Below are 17,390 nucleotides of genomic sequence, written 5' to 3'. Positions count from 1 at the left end.
TATTTGAAGACACCTATACCATTAAAAAAAATGATACTTTACGTACTAATTTCTGAATCAAAAGATTGAAGAAAAAACACATAAAATTATCTTTTAATACGTTTAATCTTGGGAAACATTGGTTCGTAGCAGATAAATACATAAAATGGTAATCACCTATAAATAAATGGCTCTGGAGGAAGAAAATGTCCCTCCGTAAAATAATTTACAAATCGCATTTCTAAGCCGTTAAGCAATATCATATGCATAAATAAATATCGACAATATTCTCCAGTGCTTTCGTCAAAATCGAATTGATTTCCTATTGGAATTTAAAAAAAAATATCATACATCGAGGTTTGTGGTGTTTAACCAGGTGGGTATTGTGTCTATGTCCCAGGCTATGGGCGCCAATACTGGAAATACGGAAAAGAGGACTAGAAGCGATATGACGGCCACGCCAGCGCCCACTTTGGCCATCTCGGAGGAGGGCATGTTGCAGGGGGCTGCTGCGATTGCGTTCGGGGGTGTGGATACTGGTAAGCAGTAGGCGAATGAGCAGCTCAGGGCCGCCGGCATCATTAGGTACATGGGGTGGATGTTGGCGATCTGGAAGACGTAAAAAAAAATTGTTAAGGGATGTGGGTGAATTTGTTTGAGGGAAAAGTCGTATCTACTAGGAAAATGATCGTAGATCCGATTGTTATGCATAATCTGAAAGAGCAACTCTTCTGGTAATGAATCTGAGAATTTCATCCATTTTGGCGCAACCGTTCAGTCTTGATGAATTCTCAAGTGAAATTCGCAATTTTTGAAAAATGCCATTTCCTAGACGAAAATCTAAACGAAGCGAGATAGGCTTTCGAAATTGCTCGCAATAAATTCAGCGTGTTCGAAAACCTATATTTTCTCACCAAAATTTCAAATATCTGGCTCTGTTTAGGAGAAAATATTTTTTTTTGTTTTTCCACTTTTCATTTTCGAGTTGACTTCGAAGAGCTCTCTGGAGTGCAATTCTCTATTAAATCATCAACTGTTTGGTTTTCTAGAATCTTCAAAACAAATTCTATGCACTCCATATCCGAGAACAGTAATAGAACACCCTGATTTTTAGACATAGTAGCAATTAGGTGATTTTAGGGGGGTCTAACCCCTTGCTCATTTTTGACCCAAAAAATCGAGATTTTCGAAATCGAGTTTTTATGCTGGGGTGGAAGCCTAGGCAACGCTGATTATATAACCGAAAATCCCAATTGGATCAGACGAATATAACAGGAGATATCGCAGATTGAAAATTGCAATTTTTGAAAAAATGCCATTTCAGAGATGAAAATCTAAACGAAGGGGGATAGGCTTTCGAAAATGCTCGCAATAGATTCAGCGTGTTCGAAAACCTATATTTCCATACCAAAATTTCAAATATCTGGCCCAGTTTAGGAGAAAATTATCTTTTTTGTTTTTCCACTTTTCATTTTCGAGTTGACTTTGAAGAGCTCTCTGGAGTGCAATTCTCTATTGAATCATCAACTGTTTGGTTTTCTAGAATCTTCAAAACTAGTTTTATGCACTCCGTATCCTAAAACAGTAATAGAACTTCCTGATTTTCAGGCAGAGTAGCAAATAGGTGATTTTAGGGGGGTCTAACCCCTTGCTCATTTTTGACCCAAAAATTCGAAATTTTCGAAACCGAGTTTTTGTGCTGGGGTGGAAGCCTAGGCAACGCTGATTATATAACCGAAAATCCCAATTGGATCAGACGGATATAACAGGAGATATCGCAGATTGAAAATTGCAATTTTTGAAAAAATTCCATTTCAGAGATGAAAATCTAAACGAAGGGGGATAGGCTTTCGAAAATGCTCGCAATAGATTCAGCGTGTTCGAAAACCTATATTTCCATACCAAAATTTCAAATATCTGGCCCAGTTTAGGAGAAAATTATCTTTTTTGTTTTTCCACTTTTCATTTTCGAGTTGACTTTGAAGAGCTCTCTGGAGTGCAATTCTCTATTGAATCATCAACTGTTTGGTTTTCTAGAATCTTCAAAACTAGTTTTATGCACTCCGTATCCTAAAACAGTAATAGAACTTCCTGATTTTCAGGCAGAGTAGCAAATAGGTGATTTTAGGGGGGTCTAACCCCTTGCTCATTTTTGACCCAAAAATTCGAAATTTTCAAAATCGAGTTTTTGTGCTGGGGTGGAAGCCTAGGCAACGCTGATTATATAACCGAAAATCCCAATTGGATCAGACGAATATAACAGGAGATATCGCAGATTGAAAATTGCAATTTTCGAAAAATTCCATTTCCAAGACGAAAATCTAAACGAAGGGAGATAGGCTTTCGAAATTACTCTCAATGGATTCCTCGTGCTCGAAAACCTATATTTGCTCACCAAACTTTCGGATATCTTAACACTGTTTACCAGAAAATTCAATAGAATGAGCTTTTATTCCTGAAATGTTCCAAATTGTTGAGCAGTGTATGTATCCAAAAATGGCCTACCTCCGATATTTCAGCTAACACCGGTAGAATCACGTTGCACACAGCTATATTACTGGAAAACTGTGTCAGAAGGCACGCCAACAGGCAAGCTATCACCATGATGGCCAGTCTTGGCAAAGAGATAACACTTCCAAGGTAATGGACGATGAAATGGTTCATACCACTGGCCTTGGAACCTTCAGCAAGGGCAAAACCGCCACCAAGCAAGAATATGAGACCCCAGGGAAGTTTCTGCTGGACTATTTTCCACGTAAGCAGAGCTGGAGATGGCGTTTTTGGCCTTTTGGATTCGTCATTGCTGAAGATGTGTATGAAATCTGGTTTGGCTGGGATGATGAAGAAGAGCATCACCACTATTAGAGCTGCTGTTGCGTCTTTGACCTGAGGAACAGAGAGCATTATGAATATTATTGTAATTTCAAATTCTTTGGGAACTTTTCTTTTAGCATCCCAAGATACACCTTAAGATGTGTCATCATTTCAAAGATGTTTTCAATTTCATAAGCCAATATGTGCTACTGCCTAATAATTCTAGGCCCCTATGGCATTGACATGCATAGTACACCTTTCGAAATATCATCTGATAATGCCTGTTAAAAACTCTCACTGAATACCAATTCCTTATATTTACACACCATTGTGCGTGAGGCAGCATTTAAATTACCCTATGAAGAGCAGCACGAACAAAATTACATTATGACATTATGAATATAAGGAAGTTCAATAAAACGTAAAAGAACGTTAATGAACACGTAATCCGATTAAATATGGCGTTGAGGATGTATCGTGTAATTCACAAGGCTGCTGATGAGTGTCTTCATTCGTAATTTGAGAGGTTTTTCAACATCTGACTAATGTTTTTGTTTCTGACGTTCCAGAGAGCTTTAAATAATTTTTTAAGAGCATTCTAATATTTTGATTAAGGGTATAACAATCCTCCCAGAGAGTCTGTAAAGATAATCGCCTCTACAGGGTGAGTCTTTGACTCGTACAAATATTTTAACAGTAGATTCTTGAGGTCATAAAAAACACTTTTTTCCTTTACCATATTTTACGAATCGGCTCGGTTTGAAGATAAATTGGGTATTTGACTGAATACAACTCAGTTTAAAAGATTCACAGATTTGTAGTGTCGCAGATTTAGCTAGTTATTCTGAAGCTAAATTGGGTGGTCCAGGGGTGGCACAGCTCATTATGAAAACTTAAAATGGCTATATCTTTTTATCAGGGCCAAATCGCAAGAAATGGCACAGGAAAAAAGTGTTGCTTTTGACCTCAAGAATCTATTGTTGAACTATCAAAACGAGTCAAAGACTTATCACCCTGTATATTATCAGTTATACTGGAAATATATCATTCTCCTTGTCTGGTTACACTGAAACTGAATTATTCAATTATCACTAACATAAGAGTTAATATTGAACCAGGACAAACGTTTCGCTATCCCAGTATAGCATCTTCAGGTCTGTGAAGATAAATATAAAATCGAAATCCTCACCTTATGTTCGGTGATCAGCTCTGCCCAACCAGTGATGAACTGGGGTTTCCTGAAGAACCACAACAGCACCGACAGGACGAAACACGCTGCCACAGAACCTTCGTGGAAAGACATCGGCCCCATCTCGTCGATCTTCTGCGAGATCAGCTTCCTTGCCACGATCTCCCCCTGCGTACCCACCCTGATGGTCTTCGCGTCCTTGGAATGGGGCCTGAACAGCCCCATGAACCAGAACTGGAGCCAGGCAAGGGACAGGTACATCATCAGTAGCATCAGGGGCACGTTGACCATCATCCACTTGGCGAATTCTACACCCGGAGAGTTGGGGAAGGACGTTTCGTAGATACCCTTGAAGGTTAGGTTGGTGCCGCTACCGACTATGCAGCCTGGTGGAGGAGGCACAGAATTAAGGGTGTGGGATTAGATTGAGTCTTTGGAAAAGTTTGTGTCTCACCGTTTCCTCCAATGCTAGCCGCGTAAGCTGTGCTGATGAAGTAGCACATGGTGGTTCTTGTTGGTCTCTTAGTCTCAGTGACATCTTGACCATTTCTCTGTCTCTTCTCCTTTCCGTTCTCGCTCACCTCCACTGCGTCTTCCTCGAACATGTTACCTATACCCTGAGACTCCAGTTCTTTGAGGGTGGCTTCTATAATTGGGATCATCATAGCCGTAGCTGCTGTGTTTGAAATCCACATAGAGACGAACATGGTGACGGTTATAAGCCCAACGTTCAGTTTTCTAGGGCTGCAACCAACCTACAATCGGAAACAGAAGGGCTTTTTATAATATAAAAACAAAAAGAAAAGCTACAACTTACTAATTTGATAACATGCAGAGCCACCCTGGTATGCAAATTGCAATGCTCTACAGCTATGGCTATGATGAGACCTCCAACAAACATCATGTTGGTCTCCTTCAGGTAGCAAAGGGACGTCTTATCCGAGTCCAGAACGCCCATGAGGGGAAACAGTACCATCGGTAGTAAAGATGTAACTGGTAAGGGTAATGCCTCGAGAACCCAATACCCAGCCATCAGTAGTACCACGTATAGGCAACGTAAGGCTGGTATGTTGTTCAGAAGGAAGACTGGTAGTAGAACTAAAGGGTACACGACCACGAAGATGGACTTCCAGTACACCTTCAACGCGTGAACCACCATCCGGTATGAGGATACCATACTCTCCAGGGTTTTCACTGGAAATTAAACTCATTTAGTCGAATTCAAGAAGAAACGCCTCCTGGAGAATACAACGCAAAAAAATAATCCAATTTTGTGATCTGGCACCAGGCTATGACCTAGATACAGGTGTGAACCAATAAGAGTGTTTTTTTCGTTTGTAAAAAGTTTCAATTTCAGTTCATTTCGATAAGGATCACTAAAACTTCGTTGTTTAGAATTTTGCCACTTGGATATTTTGTCTACCACAAGAACAATCGCTTTCTTGTGCATATTTCATCCTTGAATTTCAACAGGCGATGATTCTTCCTTAATGGCCATTCAACATTTCATGCAGAACATTGTTATTAGCTCTGTTTATAATCGTTATGTTTAATTGACCAATTAAGATATCTCACATAATTGTCTGTAACAATAAATCGACTATATGCCAGCTTTTGATTGAGATAATTCCAGATTTTATCCGAGTATATACTGGGCGTTTCTTTGATTTGTACTATTTAATCGCACTGCAGTTTTTTTTAAGTTATTTTCAGATGAAGCTGATAGGATTTGTTCATATCAAAAAGGGGCATTTATTGGACAGTGTGGGAGACATGTATAGGCTGTTGGATAAAGATGTGTTATTTCCCAGTCCATACTCTAGCTTTGGGGGTTTAAATCATGGCTAACTGATCAATTAGTTCCATTAGTCCATTCAATATGTTTGATATTTAAATGCACAAAAATTTAACAATGGTCAATTTCTCACTCAAATAGAGTGACTCACAGAGGAGTCCCAGATTTGAACCACCATTTAGTTGATCTAGGAGTGGGTACAAGCATGAAAAAAACGTATTGTGTGTAGTCAATAGTTAATTTCAAGCTCTAATATCTTCCAATTGCAATTCATTCAAAGCATAACACTGTCGACACGTGTGCATTCATAAGAAATCTTCTAACAATGCATTATTAATCGATTAATTAATCTTGAACGTCAATATTATATGACTGAATTTGCATAAGTGGAGATCTGATCTATTTCAAGATGATAGTAGCTATTTACATCATGCAAACAAATCATTTTGGATTATCCTAATCGTTTTATTTTTCTGGGTATAGGTGTTACCGGAAATTATCGTGAGAATTTCATCTTAAAGGATAGGCATTTGTGGAAAAGTTAGAAGAAAAGTTCCACTGCATGGGAGTTTTCCAATATTAATTCCAACAGGTTTGTTTTTTGAGAATTTATGAGTTAAAAACTCATTGGATACATTGACAATCTCAATAATTTTTCTATTGTTGATTCCAACATTATAAAAAAGCATATGATATTTGGATGGTGTCATTTTCTGCCTATAATATATATCGAATTACTTTGTTAGAGTATTTCCTGATTATATAGGAAAATATCGTTTATTTTCAAATTTTCTATCAGGAACGAAAACAATTATTATTCGCTTAGCTCAATGCTGAGGACAGCTTATTATGTATTACTGAATCGATGAAAAAATTCGTAGTATAGAGGTAAAATCGATATCAAAGTTTTTTGTATTATACATTATACTTCAATAATTGGCTAATCTTTGAATATAATCATAGCAAAAATATGAAAAATATTCTTTTGAAGGATATTGAGGGATTCCAGGATTGAGTTGACCATCTAATAATTACAAATAAGCAGTATATTCAGCGAAAACACAGTGTTCAAAAGGAATTGGAGAAATTGGAACATGTAACTTTTTCGTGTCTCCTTTGAGGAATGAAATATTTTGCATAATCGTTACTGATTTGGTCAAAATCCGAAGAGTATTCAAATCTTGGATCATTTTCTCAATCTCCTCCAGCTCAGAGAGGTGAAAAGCTAATAATACTTTGAAAATCTACAAAAATTGATGGATCTGAAGCAAGTCCCAAAGATTTTCCTTACTTTTTCCAGATTCCTATACGTCTTATTTGTGAAATAACACCTGTCCACTATTTTTTCCAAAAACACTAAAGTCACATATAAGCCACTCAAAAATTCACCCTTTGATTGACCACGTTGAACAGTGTCCACAGTTCGCATTTATCGTGATAAGCCTTGGTATCTTTCTCATGTCCACAACTATCATGATTACCAAGAAGTACTGAAAGTGCTTCTAGGTGTACTCCACATTTATATAACTCCGCTCAGTGAGATCCCTCCACAACTTTGCCAACTCCAAAGTTCGTAGAATATGGAGAGCCTATTGTGGATAGCATGATCAAATGACCCTATAGTGGATTGAATGCCCTGTTCGTCAGATTTTTCTGGTTTTGTTGATATATTGTTATTGTTTATTGTTTGTCTGGATTTGGGTATTGGCGTTTATTTTTAGACGTGTTCCACGTGGTGCTTCTGTCCAAATGAAGCAATACACATTTTTAGGTGGATGAAGGTAATACCCTTAATTCTACCACCTGTAGAAGCTATTTGATAGCTTAACAAGTAGTGATGAAAATCTCATTTTTGGTGGAATCAGTTCAGTTGTGGATTTCCACCAAGTTTCTTTCACATCAATTGAATACATACCTGCCACTGTATCAATTTCAGTTTGACGAAACAAATTTGCCTTGGGACACTACTGTATCGAAGAAGTATCGAAAACCGATCGATATAACGTAAATTATGTATTATTCATTCAATTTTATTGTATTCAAAGTGAGTTCCCTCTGAAATAATAGGTACACTCAAGCTAACGGATATCTCCAATCGATTTTTTGGATTATGTGGTCATTGTGAAGATAGTAGGTACTTGCTCTGCACCTTGAGTGGGATAATACCAAAGCAAATTGATGCGAAAGCAAAGATACCCACAACAATGTTAACTGCCAGAGAAATGAGCATGAAAAACTATAAAATTCTTGAATAAATTATTGATTTCATATCATATGTCCTCAGCATCCTTGCAACTTTGTTACTGATGGTAAAGAGATTGAAATTATAGAATCCACTTCAATCATGATCAAGTTTTCTCTTATACTAATACATAAAAAACACTTATCTACATTTCAATCCGTATTAGGTCGCTACTGAATCTAGATCGAGTGAAAGCAGATTTTCGTGTGGTCTATTTGTAAAAGGATTTTTCAATAGGAATGATTATATAGGGAAAACTGGAACTTAAATCCTATTTTGAAATGAGTCTACTTTAGAAGTGAATCACTCGAGAAATTGTGGGTTTTTTGATGAAACCTATCAATTCATCGGCAGCTATTGTAATTATGTAGGATATAATGCTCAAATTCCTACTGTCAGAGGAAAAAAAAGGCGTAGGAGACGTAGGCCTGGCCCTCTTATCCTGCCAACCCTATTCCCATTGAATATTGGTGACTTCCTGTGAAATTACAATCCAGAAATGAAATAAGCTTCGTTACGTCCCTATAAATATTTCTGGCAGTATATTTTTGAACGAACTGTATATGGAATGGTGAAATTTGAACCTCCTGTGGGGGTGAGGGTTATATTCTTGATGATATTAGATGCTAAACTTTCCTAGTGAAACTAAAGAAAAGGCAGTTTTTCCAGTGCGTATCTGTGATAAAACTTCAAGAACAAATATTTTTAACTTATATCAAAATATATATTATTTGCAATCACTTCTGTTACCGAAGTATCAGAGGTCAAATGTCAAATGATTTTTATTGGATTGTCCAGACGAAATAGTCATCTGATCTGTATCCAAGTCAACAAATAAACTTCCTAGTGCGTCATCAGGGATTTATCCATCAGATATATTATTATTACTACATAAAATAGTAAATATTTTTGGCTCTACGTTGCAATTTATCTCTTAATCGTAATTTGTGTAAGGTCATTACAGATGCACGGATTTTAAAATTTCGCATTTTCGTCAAAGATACACGATATGGCCAAATTTAAATCACAAGTGTAAGATCTGATTGATCTGGCCCTACAGACCTCAATTTAATTAATTTTAGACCCATTCCTACAAAAATATCCTTAACTAAATTCCTAAATTATACAACAAACAAATTGTGACATAAAGCTTACGCACTACTCATAAGAAATTTGTTTATTGTTATTCCAGTGAGCATTTCATTTGATTCATTCGTATATACAGCGTGTTCCTCATTTTGAGGAGAGACTAGATTCCTTAAGTAATTTCAAGAAAAATGTCAAGGAATCGCAAACGTTTTCTTTTCGATCACCCTGTATCTCGAAAACGAATCGTTTGCGGTCCTATGTTTATGGGACTTTTTTCTTGAAATCACTCAAGGAATCTCCTCTTTTCATTTGTACCTTCAATTTATGAACATCCTGTACCTCTTGATAATTAATATTGCCTTGTAAAAATATATGGAAATTCATTAATTATTTCTACCTTTCATTTCACCCATGCCAACTATAATTCCCCCAACAATCATTAATTCATCGAAGCCTCAACAGAGCCAACAAAACCAAATGAAATTGGTGAACTTCGATGATGAAAATTCAAGATAATGTGAAAACTATGGGACACATGATGTCATTGTTTCCATTTCGAGGATACCCTCTAATTCGTAATAATGATATCGATTCGAATCACTCAGATTATAGCCTGTTTGAACAATTTTTTTACGGTTTACCAAGAGGTTAAGATAGTACACGTTTTCAATTTTCAGCAGAACCTAAATTATCCATTGGTGCGGTTGCAACTGTCGGAAAATATGATGGGAAATGAAAAGGTTCACCAGAAGCCAGATATGTACATCACCAACATCACCAATAATTCTCTGGAAGCTCATTTGTCCAATTTGGAAAGACGTTCGGATTTCAATCCTCGAGCAAAGTTCGTTTTTATTGGTTCGAATATCGATGAAGATGCTTTGAGGGTTTTTTATCAATTTTTCATCATAAACGTTATATTTATAAGAGAATACGATGGATACATTTACACTTACTTCCCATTTGAAGGGAAGAAATACCCTGCTGATCATTTCACTTTGGTGAAAATAGGTGATGTTACAATGTGTAACGAAAAAAATTTCTTCGAGAACAAAATACCAACAGTTTGGCAGAAATCAGTCCTGACATCCTGCTTCCTCTTTGCACCACCATATTTCATAACAGAAAACGAAGGATTATCACCACAAATACTCAAATATCTCCTAGTAAAATCAGACATTGAGTTGGAATGGGTTGACGATGGTATCTTAATGAACGAAGACTGGATACTTCATTTCCAAATAAACCTCAAGGTGGGTAAATGTGACTCTTACATGACCTACCTCGTCGAAAACGTGGACACTTTAACAACCCATGGGTTCGATGACGCTTACTGGTATGTACCAAGCCCGGAAAAACTGGATAAATGGAAATATGTCTTTAGGATTTTCACGGTGAACGTTTGGGCCCTCTGGATTGGTACCCCTGTGCTCATCAGCGCTGTTTGGTGCGCCACCATTTGTCTCCAAGGAGAGACCATCGATACAGAGCGATTCATCGGCAGTGCAGCATTTATCACCAGGTTTTTCCTGGAGCAACCTGTAGGCTTATTTCCCGAACTCTACTCTCAGAAATTGGTGGCCATCACCATGATATTCTTCACTTACTTCATGAACCTCCACTTTAAGAGCAGATTCGCCCATCTTCTAACCTTTGGCCACATCTCCGAAAGCAACACCCTTGAATCCTTCGAGGATATCATGGAGGCCAAGATGTTGGTCGGGATCATACCAAACGCGATGTTTAGGTACGATAACGACCAGAAGGCCCAGAAATACTTCAAAACGTATCGTAAGATGTGCTTTCTAGATGGAAACTGTATGAGGAGGACAGCTCATCAGAGGGACATGGCAACTGTGACGGTCAATATGATGTATATTTACGACAAGAAGAATTTGGTGGACGAAGATGGGAGAGATCTTGTCTTGAGATTGCAACCGCCAATAGTTGCCTTCAGGGCTAATATGATCCTGAAGAAAGGACACCCAATGGTGGAGTTTCTGGATAGGAAGATGCATCTTTTGTGGGATCATGGTTTCATCGAGAAGGTCAGATCGACAGTTGAGGATTATGAGAGGTATGCCCAGGCTAATTTTGTGGCAGCAGCTTTGGATATTGAAGAAATTGAGTTTCCTCTGGGGATACTCACGATAGGACTTCTGGTCAGTTCGATCGTTTTTTATTTTGAGCTGAGGGAAGACTAATATTCGTTTTGAATGTAATCATCCTTTTCTCCTTGAGGAACGAAACAAATCAAACTGCATCGTAGTGATTTCAAGAATTGAGAGTGGATATCATAAGAGGATAGGTTGAAATCATAAATATTGAAAATATTTTGTATGGAAACAATGTATTATATATAAGTTGGAATTCCTTCGAATGTCAATAAATACATTTTGATAAAGAATTTCAAGTTGAGGCAATTTTATTTTGATTCATATGACAATTACTTCATGGAAGATCACAATGGTTATATCTTTTTATCAAAATATTTGTACGAGTCAAAGACTTTCCCTGTATTCAAATTTGTCGAGAAGAAAAGTACAGTCTTAAAACGTGTTGTTACTATTTATTAGCAAGCAATTGATTGAATGGAAATACTCTGATGATTCTCCAATGCCTCAGAAGTTTTGTGTTCGAATAAAGTTGATGATAGTCCTTGGGAACTTTGATTCTGGTAGATCTAAAAAGTATCTAAGTGAAAATATACTATATGTACCTCCTGACAGGCTTCATTTTCTTAGGGAAGCACTTACTGAGATTAAGTCTAGCAAAAACTAAGTGAGGAGTCCTTAGGAATGAGGGAGAGTTTCAAAGCCCGAATGTTTAGACGAGAAACTTGTAGGATTGAGGACGTAACCCTTTTGAAACCACCCCCAGATACTGGAGAGATAATTACAAGCGGAAATTGATGAAACATTCCCAACCCTTCATTAGTCAGTTCGAACATAATTTCCCAATTACCGTGTATGCTATTCGCCCAATAAAACCATAACGAATTGATCGAATAAGTCATCCCCAATTCCGAAGATGAAGAGTAGAGATAATGTGAAAATTATAGGGCGTATAATGTCGTTTTTTTCATTTCGAGATCGTCCACGAGTTTGTGAAAATGACATCGATTGAAATCACCCAAATTATCGTTTGTTTGAGCAATATTTTGTCGGTTTACCAAGAGGTTAAAATAGTGCAAGTTTTCAATTTCCAGCAAAAACTAAGTTATCCATTGGTGAGGTTGCAACTGTCGGAAAATATGATGGGAAATGAAAAGTTTCACCAGAAGCCAGATATGTACATCACCAACATCACCAATAATTCTCTGGAAGCTCATTTGTCCAATTTGGAAAGACGTTCGGATTTCAATCCTCGAGCAAAGTTCGTTTTTATAGGTTCGAATATCGATGAAGATTCTTTGAAGGTTTTTTATAAATTTTTCATCATAAACGTTATTTTTATAAGAGAATACGATGGATACATTTACACTTACTTCCCATTTGAAGGGAAGAAATACCCTGCTGATCATTTCACTTTGGTTCAAATAGGTGATGTAACAATGTGTAACGAAAAAAAATTCTTCGAGAACAAAATACCAAGTGTTTGGCAGAAATCAGTCTTCACATCCTGTTTCCTCCTTGCACCACCATATTTCATGACAGAAAACGAGGGAATATCGCCAGAAATACTGAATTTTCTTCTGGTTAAATCAGATGTTGAATTACAATGGGTAAACGACAGTTTTTCTGTGGATGAAAACTGGATTACTCACTTCCAGGTAGAACTCAAGAATGGCAAATGTGACTCTTACATGACTTACCTCATCGAAAACGTTGACCTGTTAACACCACACGGTTTTGATGCTGCCTACTGGTACATACCAACCCCGAAAAAACTGGACAAATGGAAGTACGTCTTCAGGATCTTCACCCCAAACGTTTGGGCCCTTTGGATTTGCACCCCTGTAATCATCAGCATTGTTTGGTGTGCCACACTTTGCCTACTAGATGGGACCATCGATACTGCCCAATTTATCGGTAGTGTATCTTTAATCACCAGGTTTTTCCTTGAGCAACCCATAAAGCTATTTCCCAACATGTATTCCCAAAAACTAGTGGCCATCACCATGATATTCTTCACCTACTTCATGAACCTCCATTTCAAGAGTAGATTCACCCATCTCCTCAGTTTTGGCCACATTTCTGAACGTAACACCCTTGAATCCTTCGAGGATATCATGGAATCCAAGATGTTTGTGGGTATTATATCGAGCGCATTGTTCAGATATGATAATAACAAGAAGGCACAGAAATATTTCAAAACTCACCTCAACTTATGCGATCTTGATGGTAAATGTATCAAAAGAACGGGCTACCAGAGGGATATGGCAACTGTTACATTCAACAAGATGTACATTTACGACAAGAAAGGGATGGTGGACGAGAATGGAAGGGATCTCATCTTGAAACTGTACCCTCCAATCGTCACGTTTAGGGCTAACATGATTCTCAAGAAAGGACACCCAATGGTCGACTTTCTTAACAGGAAGATGTACATGCTGTGGGCTCATGGTTTTATCGCTAAAGTTCATGCGAAATACGAGGAAGAGGAGAAGTATGCTCAGTCTGATCTTGTGGCCTCAGCGTTGAATATTGAAGAAATCGAATTTCCTTTGGGTATACTCATAATAGGACTGCTGGTCAGTTCTATCGTTTTTTATTTTGAGCTGAGAAACGATTAATTATTTTAAATAAACAGGTGAGGCTTTGACTCGTACAAATATTTTAACAGTAGCTTCTTGAGGTCGAAAGAAACACTTTTTTCCTACACCATTTTTTCTGATTCGGCCCTGATAAAAAGATATAGCCATTTTGAGTTTTCATGAGCTGTGCCACCCCTGGAAAAACAATATTACCTTCAGAATAACTAGCTATATACTACACACCTCTGGATTTTTTAAAAAGAGAAACATTCAGCAAAAGTAACCAATTTTTCGAATATCACAGATATTTTTTTTTAAACTTAATTACTTGAAAACGGTGCATTATACGAGAGAATATGAGGAATACTTTTATTTTACAAAACGTTCCAATATTCATTAGGTAGCCTCCAACTTAGTGTCAAGAATGGGGTTCTTTGAATTTTTGGTACTTTTATGGTACGTAATGGTCATAATGAGAAAACTGGAAGACGTGGGTGATATCTTGTGTTCGAAAAAGATTCATCAAACAAATTAAAAACTATTTTCCGAAATTCATCTCATTCGATAAAACCGTTTGTGAGATAAAACTAAAAATATTATTTTTTATGGTTCTTAAACAGCCTGTATCTTTTAAACCGAGCCGATTCGCAAAAAATTTCAAAGGAAAAAAGTGTTTCTTTGGACCTCAAGAATCTATTGTTAAAATATTTGTACAAGGCAAAAACTCACCCTGTATAAATTTGTAACAAAACCGAGATTGACTGATATTTCTAATATATTTCAAAAAGGGGAGGCTGAATAGATAATAACGTGTGGAAATTAATGAAAAATTGTAGCCCTCTACTTGTACTTTTTAATATAACTTGATTCAATTACTGACGTTAGTTTGATTCAGGCAACTTTACCCTGATGAATTAAATGAAGATATCATAGGACATAATATGATGCCATTTTTTCCATCATCCTCGTGAAAATGACATGGCTTCAAATCGCTCAAATTCAACTACAGATGCATTAAACTAATGGGGGGAAAAAATAATAAATAAAGTTTTTGTAACAGGCATTAACATGATAGAGGCATTGAATTCAATGTACAATTAACTAATGATCTTTTAATGGACTCCCTCTTGCAACTTATTACTTATTTTCTGTTCGAATAAATTGAATTGCATAAAAATCCTCAATCCAATCAAATATTGCATGAAAAAGAAGTCGAATTCCATGAATAATTTTTTCAACACTCGAACTGAATAATTATTTACTCCAGAGATTAGAATTTGAAGTAATAGAACAGATATTATGATGTTTTCATTTCGAGATTACCCTCTAATTCGTAAAAATGATATACCGATTCGAATCACTCAAATTATAGCCTGTTTGAACAATATTTTGGCTGTTTACGAAGATGTTAAAATAGTGCACGTATTAAATTTCCAGAAAAACCTAAATTATCCATTGGTGAGGTTGCAACTGTCAGAAAATATGATGGGAAATGAAAAGTTTCACCAGAAGCCAGATATGTACATCACCAACATCACCAATTATTCTCTGGAAGCTTATTTGTCCAATTTGGAAAGACGTTTGGATTTTAATCCTAGAGCAAAGTTCGTTTTTATAGGTTCGAATATCGATGCAGATTCTTTGAAGGTTTTTTATAAATTTTTCATCATAAACGTTATTTTTATAAGAGAATACGATGGATACATTTACACTTACTTCCCATTTGAAGGGAAGAAATACCCTGCTGATCATTTCACTTTGGTGAAAATAGGTGATGTAACAATGTGTAACGAAAAAAAATTCTTCGAGAACAAAATACCAACAGTTTGGCAGAAATCAGTCTTGAAATCCTGCTACTTCGATGCACCACCATATTTCATAGCAGAAAACGAGGGATTAGGAGCTGATATACAAAATTACCTTTTGGTAAAATCGGATATTGAATTACAATGGAAATACGACAGTTTTTCTGTGACTGAAAACTGGATTACTCACTTCCAAGTACAACTAAAGGATGGCAAATGTGACGCTTACATGGCTTACCTCATCGAAAACGTTGACATATTAACACCACACGGTTTCGATTCTGCCTACTGGTACGTACCAACCCCGAAAAAACTGGACAAATGGAAGTACGTCTTCAGGATCTTCACCCCAAACGTTTGGGCCCTTTGGATTTGCACCCCTGTAATCATCAGCACTGTTTGGTGCGCCACACTTTGCCTACCAGATGGGGCCATCGATACTGCCCGATTTATCGGTAGTGCGGCCTTGATCATCAGGTTTTTCCTCGAGCAACCCACAAAATTATTGTCCAAAATGTTTTCCCAAAAACTGATAGCCATCACCATGATTTTCTTCACTTACTTCATGAACCTCTATTTCAAGAGTAGATTCACGCAGCTTCTCACTTTTGGCCACATTTCCGAAGGTAATACCCTTGAATCCTTCGAGGATATCATGGAGGCCAAGATGTTCGTGGGTATCGTGAGAAGCGCCATCTTCAGGTTCGCCAGCAATGTGAAGGCTCAGAAATATTTCAAAACCCACCTCATTGTATGCTCTTTCGACGTCAAGTGCATCAAAAGAACATGTTACCAAAGGGATATGGCAAGTTTCACATTGAACAAGATGTACCTCTACGAGAAGAAAGGAATGTTAGACGAAAATGGAAGAGATCTCATTTTGAGACTGGACCCTCCAATTGTGACGTACGTGGGTACCACGATTTTCAAGAAAGGACATCCGATGGTTGAGTTCCTCAATAGGAAGATGTACATGCTGTGGGCTCATGGTTTCATCGCTAAAGTTTACGCCAAATATGACGAAGAGGAGAAGTATACGCAGTCTGACTTTGTGGCCTCAGCATTGAAGATTGAAGAAACTGAATTTCCTATTGGTCTTCTCATCATTGGACTGCTGATCAGTTTCATCATTTTTTGTTTTGAACTCACAGCTAAATAATCCTTAAATGAATAAGTTTAAACTTGTTGTTTTTTGTTGCTTTGGTGATTGAAAGTTACGAAATTCCTTCCATCAACGACAGTTACAGTACAGTGGGAGATTTCATTAACATATTAATTGATTTCAGCCTTCAAAGCTTCACTATTTCAGAGCTTGGTGGTATATAAGCCCATATAATGATAGGAATCATACTTTTCCTATTAAACAATAATACAATCCACCTCCAAACTAGGTAACACCCCTGTACACAATCCCTATAATCTGTAATACATTGATACCCTATAATGACCTCTGAAAATCTCCTTTTAATGAGATGGTTCACAATGGGGTATACCTAAAATGATTCGAATATTTCAGTCCATCATTCAAGTTAGGAAAAATGGTGAATACCGAGGTTCTAGCAATAAGAGTTGGTTTTATATACAACACTCAAATTCTTCTCTGTTTGAGCAAGATTTTTCCAAAATTGAGGCAAAATACTCGTGTGGTTTCTGTCAACTTTTTGTCAGAGGAATTGTTGAATTTTCCTACGGAATATATCGATTTAAAAAACGGTGAATACACAAGCTTTAGACCGGAAAGAATAGATGCATATATTGTCAATAAAGATGAAGTGGAGATC

The 17,390-nt window shown here is 37.1% G+C and overlaps 1 protein-coding gene across 1 annotated transcript; it reads right to left on the bottom strand.

Moving 5' to 3' along the window:
* Positions 1-86: 86 nt before the first annotated feature.
* LOC123319894 (protein I'm not dead yet) lies at positions 87-7,310 on the bottom strand. Its single transcript, XM_044906951.1, has 6 exons — positions 7,069-7,310; positions 4,800-5,176; positions 4,437-4,737; positions 3,983-4,368; positions 2,485-2,865; positions 87-588 (listed from the first exon to the last, which is right to left on the bottom strand). Coding segments are annotated over exons 1-6 (1,710 nt in total). The 5' UTR covers positions 7,070-7,310; the 3' UTR covers positions 87-324.
* Positions 7,311-17,390: the final 10,080 nt, after the last annotated feature.

This window comes from Coccinella septempunctata, chromosome 9, assembly GCF_907165205.1.
Source record: "Coccinella septempunctata chromosome 9, icCocSept1.1, whole genome shotgun sequence".
Classification (NCBI taxonomy): Eukaryota; Metazoa; Arthropoda; class Insecta; order Coleoptera; family Coccinellidae; genus Coccinella; species Coccinella septempunctata.
The sequence above is the reverse complement of the archived record's forward strand: the minus strand, read 5'-3'. Positions and strand labels throughout refer to the sequence as shown.